The 16,002-nt window shown below is 40.4% G+C and overlaps 1 protein-coding gene across 3 annotated transcripts in view; it reads right to left on the bottom strand.

Moving 5' to 3' along the window:
- Positions 1 to 1,380: 1,380 nt before the first annotated feature.
- Positions 1,381 to 16,002, bottom strand: part of Abhd3 (abhydrolase domain containing 3, phospholipase) — a 44,129-nt gene continuing 29,507 nt past the window's right edge. For 2 of the 3 annotated variants that reach the window (XM_076912997.1, XM_034518179.2), the window contains 5 exons: positions 14,303 to 14,415; positions 9,562 to 9,735; positions 6,138 to 6,186; positions 5,896 to 6,061; positions 1,381 to 2,210 (listed from right to left, as the gene is read on the bottom strand). In XM_076912997.1, the coding sequence (XP_076769112.1) occupies positions 2,032 to 2,210; positions 5,896 to 6,061; positions 6,138 to 6,186; positions 9,562 to 9,735; positions 14,303 to 14,415 (681 nt within the window). In that variant the 3' untranslated portion in view covers positions 1,381 to 2,031. The remainder of the gene's footprint in view (positions 2,211 to 5,895; positions 6,062 to 6,137; positions 6,187 to 9,561; positions 9,736 to 14,302; positions 14,416 to 16,002) is intronic. The other variant, XM_076912996.1, reaches the window with a different exon arrangement.

Raw genomic sequence — 16,002 nt, 5'->3', positions numbered from 1 at the left:
AGCTGCTGCACACTACTTTGCTACAGTCCTTCATTCCCACTGGTTCTCACAATCTTTCTTCCCTGAGCCTTGGGGATAGGGGCACTATATGCAGCTAGTGGCTACTGGGGAGGGGGGAGTCCATTCTCTTTGGAAGCAACTCCTGACAGGCTGTTTTGTAGTTGACGGCCTTGTACTAAGTAGATTCACTTAATTAAAAAAAAAAAAAAAACAAACAAACCCATAAAGTTAGGAGAGGAAAAAGGCAGGAGTGGGTACAGAAAGAATTGGAGGAAGGAGAGGGGATATATTTGATCAAAATGCATTATACTTATGTATGACATTGTCAGTTTTAGAGTGGGGCATGGTTCTACCTTTGTGTCTCAGCTATCAGAGATACGCTGAAGCCTGAGGCCTGAGAGGTCAGGGTCAGCACAGGCTACAAAATGAGACACAGACCAAAACAAAAAACAATCCACACAATTCTGGAACCTGTCTTGGTGGTGAACACCATTAATCCCAGAGTTGGGAGGAAGAGGGTGGTGGATCTCTGTAAACTGGAGTCCATCCCAACTGCATGGCAACACTCCAAGCTAACCAGGGCTAAACAGACAAACTCCAGCTCAAAAAAAACAAAACAAAAACAAAAAAACAAAACAAAACAAAAAACAAAAAAAACAAAAACAAAACAAAAAACAAAAAAACAAAACCCAAAAATAAAAACAGTTTGGGTAAGAATGGTGGTTGCAGGCACTGCTGCTGGGACCACAGAAATGGTACAACTTCTATAAAAGGTAAATTGCCAATAAATACCAAATTACTATTTTTTTCCTGTGATATTAGGGAGTTGAATTCAGGGCCTTGGACATAGATATACACTCTGCGGCTGAGCTAATCTGCTGACCTAAATTACAAGATTTTCTTCACGGATACTCTTGTAGCTCAAGATTGAACAACCTCCACAGTGCTGGGATCACAGGCTCTACACTTAGCCACATGATCAACTCTGTGTAGTTTCAGGATTTAAACTAAGGCTCTCTGCAGACTAGGCAAGCAACCTACCAACTGATCTACATCCCTAAGTCCTGAAAGTGTGCTTAAGTAGGGTATGATGTCAGCTTTTATTTTGCAAATAGTGAAGCAAAAAGTATTCTTGGTAGTATATTCATAAAATTACTATTGGCATACTTTTTAGGTAGTATGCTCTGGCCCCCTTTTTCCTGTTTTGAGACAAGGTCTCACTGTATAGCCCTGGCTGGCTGCAGCTCATTATAAACTAGGCTAGCCTCAAACTCACTGCAGTCTACCTGCCTGTGGCTCCCAAGTGCTGAGATTAAAGTTATATGCTACCATACCCAACAGGCCTCTACTTTTGTAGATAAAAACTCACAAAGAAACAACTTAAAATGATAGAATTTATTTTAATATGATATATGTATTCACAAATACTATTTTAAAAATAAGCATGTAAATGATAATTATAAAACATAAATCAGCCCTAATTTAATATCATCAGAGAAGAGAGCAAATACAGAAGTCAGTCTGGCATTGTTGCATTTGCCTTGTCTTTTAAAGTCAGCAGGAACACTTAGCACACTATAGTTATCAATTTTCAGTTTCTTGTTACCATGAATGCCCCTCTTGTAACTTACATTCAAATCATTAAAACCTCTTAACAGTTATTAAAGTACTTTTGAGTCACCTAAACTGAGTAATCTAAAAATACTAGCCTAAATTAAAACCCTGAGGAATTAAAATCTTTTTACACAATAGTTTTGGTTAAGTGCAATTCTGCTCCATAGGGACTACTAATTAAGGTCATATTTGGTAAGGCATAGGAAAAGTAAGATCTACTACAGTAACAATCTAAACTATCTTTAGTTTCTTGCTACAAAATGGTTTTATTTCCCTAAGAAGTAGTTTTTGCATGTCATGCTGGTCCTCTTCACCCATCTGCTGCTGGAGTATCAGCTTTACCCTCAGTAGTTAAAATTCGTGCACCAAGCTGAACTGTTGTAATAACAGTGGTTCAGGCTTACTGTCACCAAGAAACTACATGTTGGAAAGTTCATGTCCATGCTCAACCATGGCCTGCACAAATTGCTTGAAGACTCGATCCATGTAAGTGCATTGCCTAGGCCAGATTCCCTCCAGAAAACCAATATGGCCTCCATAGGATGTGAGGACCAGAGCCACGTTAGGGTTTTGCTTAGCAGTTTCTATTGGGATGGCTTGAGGAATTGAAGCAGTAAAGGCAAGAGGAAACAAAAAGAGAGGGGAGGAGGGGGAGAGAAGGGGAGAGACAGGGAAATGGGGTGGGGGAAGGGGAGACAGGGAGAGAGATCATTAACATTTTTTGTTAGGAAAAGAATACTTTATCATTTCTCATCAGTAAAAACTTTAAACAAACACTTGTAATGTGTGTGGCTAAATGCAATGTGTTTGACTAATTTATACTAATTTATACAACCATCTATATTATATTAAGTCATATTTATAGTCTTGTGCTAGATCATTATTTTTAAAAGAATCAATCCAAGATTTTATAAAACCTAAAAATACAGGTTGTTTCTTGGGCTGTTGAGATGGCTTGATTACCAAGGTGCTTCTGCAGAGCCTGACAACCTGAGTTTTATCTTTGAGACAAACATGGTATAGAGACAGAAGCACCTCTGACATTCTGTATAATTTTGATAAACCCATTCTGTATAATTTTGATTAACTTTACATAAATTTAAATTTGTAAAGATGATTGATATCTTTACAAAGGACTTAAAATTCCAAATGTAATACACATATAAAAAGAAATGAAACCCTGGTCAATGGTGATGGGTGTTTACCGTCTGTTGCTGAGACATGTGAGTCTAGGTGATCATCTCTTCTATCTTTCTGATTTCCTGTTTACAAACACTACTGGCAAACAGTGAAGTGGTTTATAACCCACTCTAACAGCAGTGTCTGTGTGTCCTCCAGCAAGTCTACTTCTACACAAGTTTTAAGGGCAGGAATTAAAGTCATTTTCTTTTTCTCCCAGGCTTTAAAGTTCAGACAGTGGGAGAAAAAGTCAGTCAGTCAGTCTGTCTGTCTGTCTGTCTGTCTGTCTCTCTCTCTCTGTCTCTCTCTCTCTGTCTCTGTCTCTCTCTCTCTCTCTCTCTCTCTCTCTCTCTCTCTCTCTCTCTCTCTGTGTGTGTGTGTGTGTGTGTGTGTGTGTGTGTGTGTGTGTGTATGCTCTCACCCCAGAGATGAACTGAGGGCCTCATGAATGCTCAGCCCAAGCCCTCCCACCGGGTTTCACCCTGGAGCTCTCAGTTTCTAACCCTGATTGCTACAGTCTCATCAGAACAAAAGGCCTCGCCATACTGCAGTTGTGTGAACTGTAGCCTGCCTGTTTCCTCAGCCTGCAGACAATCGTCCACTATGTGGTAACACTATCTTAAGGGCCTGGGAAAAAATAGGAAATAATAAATTTAAACTTTCTTCTAATGAATCGGGTTAAATGTTGGGAAACTCTTGTTTGTAGCAGAGGCAGAAAAGTATAAAAATGAATGGAGAAATATCAGATCTTATCCAGTGAAGTTATGTGAAGCAACCACCTCGTAGACACTAAAGCAAGTTTCATTTTCTCATAACCAAAGGTTCAAAATGCCAGTTATTGAAAATCACCTCTGGTTAAATGAATGATGGGAGATTTAAAATACTATGTATGCTGGGATTTTCTAAAACTTCTTCTTTCTTTCTTTCTTTTTTTTTTTTTGTTTTTCGAGACAGGGTTTCTCTGTATAGCCCTGGCTGTCCTGGAACTCACTCTGTAGACCAGGCTGGCCTTGAACTCAGAAATCCGCCTGCCTCTGCCTCCCAAGTGCTGGCATTAAAGGCGTGTGCCACCACTTCCCGGCTCTAAAACTTCTATAATGCATCTGTTAGGCTTGGGATCTGGGATAGCTTTGCATTTTTGAGGTTACTGAACTCAGGGCCTCTCACATGCTGGGCAAGAATCCTACCACCAAGCTCCATCCCAGCTCCAAATAAATGCTTTTAACTAAGTAGCTGGAGAAAATGTTTAAAGGATTTTTTTTTTTTTTTTTTTTTTTGAGGGACTGGAGAGATGAGTTAGTGGTTGAGAGCATTAGTTGATCTTCCAGAGGACCTGTGTTCGGTTTCCAGCTCCCACATGGTAAAACACACCCATCTGTGACTCCAGTTCCAAGAAATTTGACTTCCTCTTGTGGTCTCTGGGGCACCAGGCATAGACACACATGCAAGCAAAATGCCCCATACACATAACAGTTTAAAAACTGATTGAAAAAAGGTGTTTTCAAGCCAGACATGATGGCTCACACTTGAAATACCAGAACATGGGAGGTTAAGGCAAGAGGATCAGAAATCCAGGCAAGCCTGAGCTACACAATGACATCCTCTGTTGACAACAACAAAAGCAATAACTGCCCTTAATAAAATGTCACCCAGGACACCTAGAGGCCAAACCTATAGGACTCTTACTGTCAATAAGAGAACATATGTATATGTGCTTACAGCTGTTTTTCTTTTCTTTTTTTTTTTTTTTAAAGTTGGGAGGCTTCTTTTTAAGATGTTTCCCCCTTTCCCTTCTCCTGCTCACTCTAGCCCTGTTTGCTCCAGTCCAAAGGTTTTTATTTATTTATTATATGTAAGTACACTGGAGCTATCTTCAGACACCCGGTAAGAGGGCATCAGATCTCATTACAGATGATTGTGAGCCACCACGTGGTTGCTGGGATTTGAACTCATGGCCTCCAGAAGAGCAGTCAGTGCTCTTAACCGCTGAGACATCTCATTATGTATATGTGGGACAAGATATGGTCACATGAGTGAAGTGCCTGTGGAAGCCAGAACGACCTTAGATCTGAAGCTAGGTGTGATTTCAAGTTGCCTGTGTGCTGGGAACTGAACTTCAGTCCTCTGTAAGAACTTAACCACTGAGCCATCTCTCCTACCCAACTGCTATTCTTGAATTAAGACAGTATAAAAGTTAATCTTGGAATAATTTTCTTTCTTAACAGCATCCAAGGGAAAAGCCTAGATTGTTTTTCTTTAGAGATGAACACTTAGTCTAAATTTGCTTCCAGCATTAAAGTACTTAAGGACACTGTGTTTCTAGACCTTTTTCCAGGTTAAAGGGAAGAAAACATCAAGCTCATTTACTTTGGGTCTCCAGGAAGAAGAGGCAAACAATGACAGATTTTCCCCAGGAAAAAATGCTGGAGCAGAATCTGTTGAAAGACCGGTATCTGAGAGGAATGAATGGTTATATACACATGTGAACATACAAAATAGCCGAGTTCTAACTGGGCTGAACCTGTGATAACAGACAGGACCCTGAGACACTTGGATACTATTAGGAAAGACAAACTTCTGTTTGCTTGTTCTATGTTTTGAGATAATATCTTGCTAGCCCAAGCTAGACCAGGCTGCATTTCATCTTATCATGTTAAGGCTGGCCCCAAGCTCTTTTCATCATCTTGCCTCAGTGTCCCAAGTGCTGGGATTACAGCCATGTAGAACCACTCCAGGCAGGTTACAAAACCATAACGGAAGTCATTCTATGACCAGCCTTTTTAAAAAAAAATCCTATTTCTTAAAAACAAAACAAAACCCCAATATTTTAAAAGTTAAACCAGGAGCCAGGGAGATGACTTGGCAGTTACTTGCTGCTCTCTCAGAGGATTCTGGTTTAGTTCCCAGCACCTATGCCTTGTGGCTCACAACGATTTGCAGCCCTGGCTCCAGAGCATCTGTCACCGTCTAGCCTCTGTGGGCACCAATACACACTGGCATCTACTCACATATACAAACACAGAAATAAAACTAACAAATGAGTCTTTGAAAAAGAAAGTTATTTTATGCCAAAGTGTGCAGCCAGATGACACTCTCTTTTACCGTGGCTGGGCGAGAAAACATCGTCCGCAGCGTTCAGGCACAGCACTGGGATTCCCACTGACTTCAGCCTGCGGTTTGGACTGGCATCAGTGTAGTAGTCATCAAGAGTGCGGTATCCAAACATGACCGCGGTGAACCACTTATCAAACTCTCTGATTGACTTGGCCTGGAAAGCAAAACCAGACAGAATGGGCTCTTGGAGTCACAAGAGGAAATGAACAGATCAGGAAACTCCATCTCACCTTCATGACCTGGTCCATGTCAATCTGTTCCACAAACATATGCCGGTGCCTGGAACGAAACAGATGTCAAAACGAAAACTTAACATCTTCTCTACCTTAGTCATACCTGAAACATAGAAAAGCAGATAATTATAAAGTCTGGCCTGGGACACAAAGCTTATACTGAAATAATTGTTCCTGGGCCAGTGAGGTCACTCAGTGGGTAAGGGAAGACACCTAATCAAGCATGATGACCTGAGTTCTCGATCCACGTGGTAGAAAGAGAATTTACTCACACAGATTATTCTCCAACCTCCACAGAATACGGCCTATACAAAGGAAGTTAATAAAATATAATGAAAATATTTTGAGTTTACATAATCAGATATATGAGTAGTAAGTACATTAACATCGATTTTCAAAGTAGTATTTTAAGTTTCATAATAATAAAAATAACTTCTAGGTGGTCTTATAACAAAGTATATCTATACACTGCTGCTAAAAAGTCAGTATGTTCAAAAGGCTAAGTAAGTTATCTGAAGAAACTGCTTCTGTGTGTGTGTGTGACATGCTATGGTGCACATGTTCAGGTTAGAGGACAACTTAGGTGTAGGTTTCCATTTTTCACCTTATTTGGGACAAGATCTCTTACTATCTGTCATTGTGTGCACTAGGCTATCCCTGTACTACTTACCAATGCATACACCAGGCTAGACCTGTTTCTCTCTCCCATCTTCCCAGGGAGCTGGGACACAGACTTACACCATGTGGGTTCTAGAGATGCAAATGACTGTGTTCACAGCAAGTGTTTCACCCACTGAGCCATCTCCCCATCCCAGAAACTGCTTCCCCATTACACCAGGATATAAATTACAACTAATATTTTTGTAAACTTGTATTAAACATTGGTCACTTTTTCCTTCCTTCCCTTCCCTTCCTTCCTTCCTTCCGTTTAGTTTTTTGAGACAGCACTGGCTGTCCTGAAACTCATTCTGTAGACTAGGCTGGCCTTGACAAGCATGCACCACTATACCTGGTCCTGGTCACTTTTCTTTCGTGATCAAAATATATCGGTCTAATAGCAGAGGTAGGACATGGAACACAGTGCCCACATATCCTTAGGCCCTCAACAAATATGTGAATTCAAACGATTCTTTACTTTTTCTTGCAATTATTCCTATTTCAATGACCATGTCAGTGATAATAACCACGGCTGTATTAAATAATGACATGGTGATTCTTTAGTATTTTAGTAATATTTATAATCAATATTTGTAACTAAGCAAGTAAATAAATCTAGTGTTAGATAACAATGTTCAGGATAATAGTTTTCACTAAATCACACACACATATAAAGTATATATAAATACTTTTAAATATATTTATCAATTAATTTAAAAGTTATTGTAGGGCTAGAGTGGGGCTCAGTGACTGAGCATGTGTCTAGGATGTATGAGATCCTAGATTCAATGACTGAGCATGTGCCTAGCATGTATGAGATCCTAGATTCAATGACTGAGCATGTGCCTAGCATGTATGAGATCCTAGATTCAGTTTCCAGCTTTGAACAAGCAAGCAAATAGAATTAGTTTTACAAAAATAGGAACAGAGCCATCTGCATGCTCTGTGCCAACATGCTGGGTCCACTTTAGGAGGTGCACAGTTCCAGAAAAATGGATGCCAAGACATTATTGTGGAAGCTATGACTATACAAATGAACTACATTCTTTTTTTTTTCTTGTTTTGAATACATTTTCTTAAAATGGAAAAAAATTATTTATTTGGTGTCCATATGTGTACGACAGTGTGTGTGTAGAGGTTAAAGGTCTCCAAGAGGGCATCTGTTCTCTCCTTCCACCTGTGGGTCACAGGGATTGGAAGGTCATAGGCTTGGTGTCAGGTACTTTCACCTGCTGAGCCATCTTGCCGGCTTATAATCTCTCATTTCTGAAACACACCATGCTTGTAAGAACATGGGGCACTCTTTTGTTTATTTGTTTTTTTAGTCAGATGTGGTGGTTTAAATAGGAACGGCCCCCATAGACTCATGTGTTTGAAAGCTTGGCCCATAGGGACTGGCACTATTAGGAGCTGTGGCCTTGGAGGAAGGGTGTCACTGTGGGGCAGGGCTTTGAGGTCTTGGAAGCTCAAGCTATGCCCAGTGTGGCACACAGTCTCTCTTTCTGCTGCATGCCGATTCAGATGTAGAACTCAACTCTTCCTCCGGAACCACATCTGCCTGTGTGCCACCATGCTTCCCACCGTGATGATAATGGACTAAACCTCCAGACTGTAAGCCAGTTCCAATGAAATGTTTATAAGAGTTGCTGTGGTCATGGTGTCTTTTCACAGCAATAAAAATCCCACAACAGAAAGGTCTATCTATGTAGCCTAAGCTGTCCTGGAGCTCACCTTTTAGACCAGGCTAGCTTTGAACTCAGAGATCTGCCTGCCTCTATCTCCTGAGTGCCGAGATCAAAGTGGTATGCCACCAGCCCAACTGCATAGGACACTCTTAACACACTACCTGAGAAAGAATTAGGTTTGGGAAAGATTAACAACTAGGAAATCTAAGGAAGCAGCCCAAACGTATCACCAAACACACTCTATGCTAATGTAGTTCTCAGAATAATTTAGACAGCAACCTTCAAAGCAGGGTGGAGGGGTGGGAGAATAGGGAGTTGGAGGTGGGTGGTGTAAAGAGGTGGGAGGGTAGGAGTTTCAGGTGGGGGCATAGACATAGGTAGAAGGCAGCATTACTTTTTATCTATATTTTTAACTTACAATTTTTGGTATGCACTCATAATTTGGAGAATATTTTGGCGTTGAGGTTTGGTTTTGCTGTGTATTGTAATGCCAGCCAGTATAGACTGCCAATACCTGTAGTCTGCACGTAGACCTGAGTGATGTATGTGACCCTGACCCCAAGTTATTTCTGATTAGTAAATAAAGGTGCCAATAGCTGGGTAGAAGAGACATAGGTGGGGTTTAGGTTTCCTCGGCTTGGGGCCAGAGGAAAACCATTAGGGAGAGAAGGTGGAGAAGGAAGAGAAGCTGCCATGCGTTAGGTGAAACATTAAAACAGCCCTGAGGGCTGGCCAATTGGAGTTAAGAACAGCTTAGATGAAATATAGTAAGTAATTACTCGGGGTTAATGACAGGTAAGTAGATTCTGATAGCATAGAGGGTAGGTATCTGCCCAGCTCTCGTGCTGATTAAGTTATTGTAAATATAAAGGTTGGATATGTCTTTTATCCAGAAACTCAATATCAAAGGTGGGGTAGAAACCCCAGGTTGGGATTAAAAATTATTACAACATTTTGGTACAGAAATAAATGATATAAATAAATATACATATATATGTAGTACTATACTCTGAAATTTCATAGTGTCGGGTTATATAATCTAAAATGTTTGGTAACAGAAGGTTTTAACTATGACTTACTTCTTAACTGAAGACTGGAGGCAAGTTGTCAAGTAGTAATTAAAAAGCAGCCAGTTCAGTGGCCTCTCCAGTGACTCTGAGCAAGCAAAAGTGTTCCAGCCAACTGAAAATGTTGCAGCTGCCATCAGAGGGGTTTTGGACCCAATTTTACCCAAGTAATTCAGAAGCAGCATTCTAAAATAGGGAGAAATGAGATTGTGACTGGTTACATCTCTTAAGGCATCTCCTTTCTAACCATGCACTCCATGAGAACAAGACAGAAGCCAGTAAGTAATGAATGCAGGTAGTCCAGAGTGACCTTGAACATTCTATAGGATAACCTTGAATACTTGACCCTCCTGCCCAGCCTGGGACCTTGTACCATCATCCATGACTACTGTTTTAAGTCCTGCACATTGGAGAGATTACCTTTGTTCTTTCCTCATATTCACATTCTACATGTCTACATGTATCTATTCGGGTGTTGTACATGCCACCATGTGTAAATGGAGGTTCGAGGACAACTTGCCAGAGTTAGTCACTTTCCACCATGTGGTTCCAGGGGGTTGAACACATACCATTAGACTTGGTGGCAGGCATCTTTACTCAGAGACATGTCATTTGCCCATGTTCATATTTCTATTTTAAAGTACTTTTTTCCCCTCCCTGAAACAGGACTTTGCATTCTCCCACCCACGTATGCACTACGTACTTACCAACACTGCACTTGGCTAAACTGTGAGACAGTGAAACATTTATTCCTGCATGTTTCTTCTTATGGTGAAGTAAATCAAATCATAAGAACAGGAATATCCACCCCAAGTAGTTCTCTAGTGTGGCTGCGTACTGATGTCACCTAGGGACTTTGTGAACTACTCCTGGTGTCTGGATCTCACACACTGAGCTCCGGAGGTCACTGGTCTGTGTGGTCACTGTCCTCACCCATGCACTTGCATCCCTCAGAGAGATTCTGAAGTCCTCTCCAGCCCAGGGTCAGACTTTCTAAGCTGTGGCAGTGCAACAGCTTTAACTGGTTTTCTCTTCCTTGTGATGTCCAGTTACATGCTTTCCTATGTTCCTTTTATTCAATTTTCTCAATTCTAGCCAAGTTCTATTTGAGTAAGAGGGACAAGAACTGAGTTGGAGCTCAACAGTTCCAACTATGAAGGATGACACCATAACCTGCTACTCACTATAGCCTCTGGGTATAGTTTCTTCAACAAACTAGGTTCTGAAACAGGAGAAACAGATAAAATACTCCATCATTATCTTTTACAATTCAAATCCCTTACAAGGGTAGGGAATCTTTATGAAAAGTAGACATCTAGCTTTTGGAAATAATTTAAAAATTTTTTTGAAAAAAAATTTAAATTATATTTATTTATTGTATGTATGTGTATATACATACATGTACAGTCTATAGCAAGTTTGTGGAGGTCAGAGAACAATTTGAGGGAGTCAGTTCTCTCTCTACTAAGTAGAATCCAGGGTAAAACTCAAGCCGCCATGCAGGCAGCAAGCACCCTCACCTCCTGAGTTGTCTCAGGCTGGCTTGAAACTCCAGGAATGCTAGAATTACAGACGTGCTCCATCACACAGGACTTGAAAATGACCCTTTAGAATGACCGTGTGACTTGCATACAGTGGTCACTGAGCCATTTGAAGGACACTTTCTGTCCTGGAAAGAGTTTACAGTAGTGTTCTCTCTCATATGGTGACTTTACACTTCAGCTGGAGTCAGACAATGGACAGAGGCTGGTAAAATACACAAATCAGAACACTTGGCAAGGAGTAGAAAGACACTGAAATAGGCACAACCCCAAAAGATTATTATTTTACCTTGAAAGAAGGACCCCATTCTCTCACCAACTGGGGGTACATGCTGGGGAAACAGAGCTAGATGGAGAAAATTCATGGACTAAATGGTTTAAACACCAAAGAACGTATTTTATTTGGCAACTGTATATCAAACTATAAAACTAACACATAATGGGGGAGGTGCTTGCACTCTATCCTCGGGAAGTAATGTGAGCTCTGGATACTTAGTGATGCTCGGGAGGTACTGTCACTTGTTCTGGTGTGTGAGTGTATCTGACTTTACAGAAAAAGACGACTCTTGCACTTAGAGTTACCAACTGAAACATTAACAGACTTCCTTCTGTGAGCTCCACTCCAAGAGGTGCTGTGATCTAAGGCTGATGCACTTGTAGGCTAAGCAAGATCCCATCCCATCTGCCTGTTCCAGAATCTACTTAACCTACTGTCTAGGAACAGAGGCTTCATCAGACCCTGAGGTGAGAAGAACAGATGTTACACTTACAGTAGATCACAGCTGAAAGCCCAGAAGTGAGTCAACTGACTTATTATTTTGAGGTACCAGGAACTGAGCCCAGGTCCTCCCACATTCTAAGCACATGCTTGACTCATCTGAAATAATAATAAAATGACAACTGAGATTTAGGCAATAGGGAATGCACGGGAGAAGTGGGTGGTGCTGGCGAAACATCCTAACCCACGAGCTGATAATTATTGAAGCTGTGGTAATGACTGTATGTGTGTAGGGAGACCCTTTAGTTTTCATCTTATGTGTTTGAAATTTTCTTTTTATTTAAAAAGTATTTACCAACTCACTGGGAGAACAGAATCTGGTTCTAGAACTGCAGAATTTCTTGACTTAACTCAGTTCTGGCTCAAAGCCCACACTTGGCCCCAGGCATCAAGGCACTGGGTGACCCCAATCCACGGCTCACCGGGCATAAGATTCTTTGCTCAACTATGCTTTTGTTGGTTGCATCTCTAAAAGAAAAAGAAAGTGCACCCACTTGGGAATGTGTCACAGTGCTAGGCAACTAGAAAGGGTGATTCCTTCAAATAATTTATAAGACATTAATATTCAGCTGGCTGGAAAGCTAATCTGATGGTCAGACCCTGCCTGAGGTTTCAATGCTGCATGAATAGGCCTTTTCCAAGAGCTTCTGAATAGACAATTGGGGCCTCTTTATGTAAGAAGCTAGCCTTGGAAAAAAAAGTCATGAATTTATATGATTAAGGGAAAGATTTCAGTCCCACTCTGTCTTTTCAGGCTCATGGTGTGAGCTAAAGGAAAGAGTTGCTACATTGTGTCCATTAAGCACGACTTGGGGATTCTGCTTGTTTCCACACTGTTCAGGGTTCTTTCTTTACTAGGTCAAGTTAGACCTTCCATGCTAATGTAAGAGATGGATTCTTTATCAGAATCTAAAAAGCTCTGGCTAGAGCCCATCTCAGAGTCTGTAGTTCATGGAGGCTTTCTATTGACAGCACACACCCTCTTAAGGTGTTCTGAACACTGAGATGGCAGATACACCCAGAACATAAAGTTAAGAAAAATATTTTCTGCTTTAAATGTTGACTGGCTTTAAAAACATCTAAAAATAAAAAGAGTGAATCACTTTTATGAATATGTCTGTTTGCATGCTTATCTGTGTACCATGTACATAAATGCCCATACAGGCCACAAGAGGGCATTAGAACCCCCTTGAACCAGACTTATAAATGGTTCTGAGTTGCCATCTGGGTGCTGAGAACTAAATCCCTATAAAAGTAGCAAATGTTCTTGACTGTTAAGACACCTATCAAGACCCCAAATCAGCTTTTGAAATAAAGGTATATGGTCATTTAGTGTGCCTGAGTACCAGTAGTATAGAATAAAATACATTCTAATGTATTCTAATGAAAAAGAGATAAATAGCATTAATCTTACAGGATTTGGTGGTGGGGATATATATTAATTATATATCATATGTAATTACATAATTATATATCATATGTAATTACATATGATATATAATTAATATATTAAGTCTATTTTTGACAATTTATTCTGCTGATAGGATAAACAAAGATTTGCAAAAGAGAATTTTTCATTAGATAAAACTTTCAAAAAATAAAATACAATTGTTTGGGGCAGAGGTATGTGGCTCAGTGGTAAAGTGTTTGCCTAACATGCACTGATACTAGGTTCAATCCCCAACACTATAAAAAAATTAATTAATCAATTAAATTAAAAGGTAAGTTTGGATAATGGTAAAGAGGGGTCTAAAGGACAAGAAAATACTAGATAATAGTTTTAGATTTCCTTCAGCTCATTCTCCCTAAAACACACATGCACACACATGCACACAATACAGTTAAACAGTTATAAATGTCAGACATTACTCAACTATAAGTGTGGCAATTGATAGTTCATAGTTCCAAAAGGGGACCAGAGAAGCTACACCATGACGCACTTGCTGCTTTCCCGGAGGATCTGAATCCGCTTCCCAGCACCCACAGCAGGCAGTTCATAACTGCCTGTAACTCTAGCTCCAGGGGATCTAATGCTACCTTCTGGCCTTCTCAGGCACTGTACACCCTTGCACGGCACACACATACACAGGTACACAGACATACACATAAATAAAAATAAATCTTAAAAAAATTCCAAATAAACCCCAATGTAAGGGCAAGTGCATAAACCATTTTAGCTTAGCACAGCACCTGCAATGGAAAGTAACAAAATTAAGTTTACCTGATTGCTCCCCAAGAAGAGCTCGCTGTGCCCTTTGCATCACAGAACCCAGGGAAAATCTAAAATTTGTCTGGGCTGATTCCTTCCTGCCTTCCTTCAGGCACACATAAGAACTCAAGCATCCATAGTTAAGTGTTGAGCTGGCTTACAGTCCTCCCTAGAAGTCCTGAGCAGTGCTCCCCTCTCAGGCATTATAGAAAGAAAACTCCTTACCCTCCCATTGACACGCCTGCTGCCAGAAAGGGGGCCAAAGGGTACAGGCTGTGAACGTGGTGGATGACAGCCTCCAAATCTTCAGTGTTGGCACAGCAGTAAGTCCGTGGTGTCTGAATAAGAAGGGCATCATTGTTAAAATATAGGCAGAATGATTTGTACAGAGTAGAAATGCTTAAGTTAAAAAATATCCAAAAAAAACCCCACAAATACACAAAACCCTTTATTTGTACATATTATTAAGAGTATGTCAATATCTTCTAGGACACATATCTGCTATTTAAAAGCAACATGATTTGGTAGCACTAAGAAAAAAACCTTTGAATGTACAAGGAAAACTTGACATGAACAGGACAAACCTGGTCGGTACAATACCTTCAACTAAAACAGATGCAAATATGCAATGTGTGATAGAAAAATGTAGACAATTACATATTACACAAAAAAATAATGTATGTTCCCTAAAAGGCAAAATAATTCATTATTAAAAAAAACAAGCAACCAACCAAAGTTTTTCAAATAGTGCTATAAAAAGGTTAAATTGCTGAGTATGCTGGTGTACATTATTTTATTTTTAAGTGATTTTTATTGCTCATATATGGAAGAGAAGTTATACCACTAGAGCAGAGGCTGTAGACACCTCACATTTCTCATTTCCAGGTGGAGGGAGGGCTTGCTTAGGCTTACAGTAACGAGCCGACAGTGAATTCTGCTTTCTATCAGAGCCATGGTCCTTTCCTTTCTGTTCCTCTCAAGATCCTTGTGGACAGTGACCATTTTCTTAATCAAATGGTAGAGATCCTTAGGGAGATCGGGGGCAGGGCCTTCAGACTTAAGAATTCTCAAAATTTTATTACCAGTCGCAAAACGGACCTGTGCCACACCATGTGAGTCCCTCGGATCACACCTAACGGGGAGAGAATCAGGCCTTTCTTGGCCAGTTTGTTAATCTGTTTCTTCATGTGGTCAGACGTCAACTTCAGGCTGACTGGGACGAGCCATCCCTGGGAGTGTGCATATAACCCATGATGGCAGAAGTCTGGCAGCAAAGAGAGAACCTGTGACAAACATTTGTCATCCTAGCACGTGGAAGGCACAGTGAGTGAATCTGAGTTCCTGGGCTCTATGGTTGGGCTGCATATAATAAGACTGTCTTAGAGGCAAAAAAGACAGGCTAAAACTATGGCTAGTTTCTCTCCAGGGAACTGTTCATCCACCCTGAGCGCTGTCTGCCCAACAAAGAAGTAACGGTTCCAGAAGCTGCCTTTATCTGGGCCAGGCAGTATAAAATCTGACTTATCTATTTTCTATTATGTTACTGCATCCATTTAGTCTCAGCTGTGCTTCACTGAAATAAATGCTTAAAATATTAAATTATGGTAAGCTTATTATGTCTCAGTATATAACACAGTAAAAACAAATAGTTTCCATGTGAAACTCACCAGCAGAGGCATTGTTTATGGCAGATAACAGATGCTTCATTTGGGACCTGGGAGGAGGGAACAGGCCTCTAAAGAATATACTTGAGTGTGAATAATGTATCTGTGAGCTCAGATGAACTGACATTTAACTACATGCTGATCAAGTGACAGTAATACAAACACTGAAATTAGTTACCACCTGATTTTAATATTGTGAAAAACCATAAGCATGAGTAGCTGTAGTAAATTACAATTTTTAATACCACCCAATTAAACTCA

Source organism: Arvicanthis niloticus, chromosome 14 (assembly GCF_011762505.2).
Source record: "Arvicanthis niloticus isolate mArvNil1 chromosome 14, mArvNil1.pat.X, whole genome shotgun sequence".
Taxonomy (NCBI): domain Eukaryota; kingdom Metazoa; phylum Chordata; class Mammalia; order Rodentia; family Muridae; genus Arvicanthis; species Arvicanthis niloticus.
Note: the sequence above shows the minus strand (reverse complement) of the source record. Positions and strands in the feature narration are given on the sequence as shown.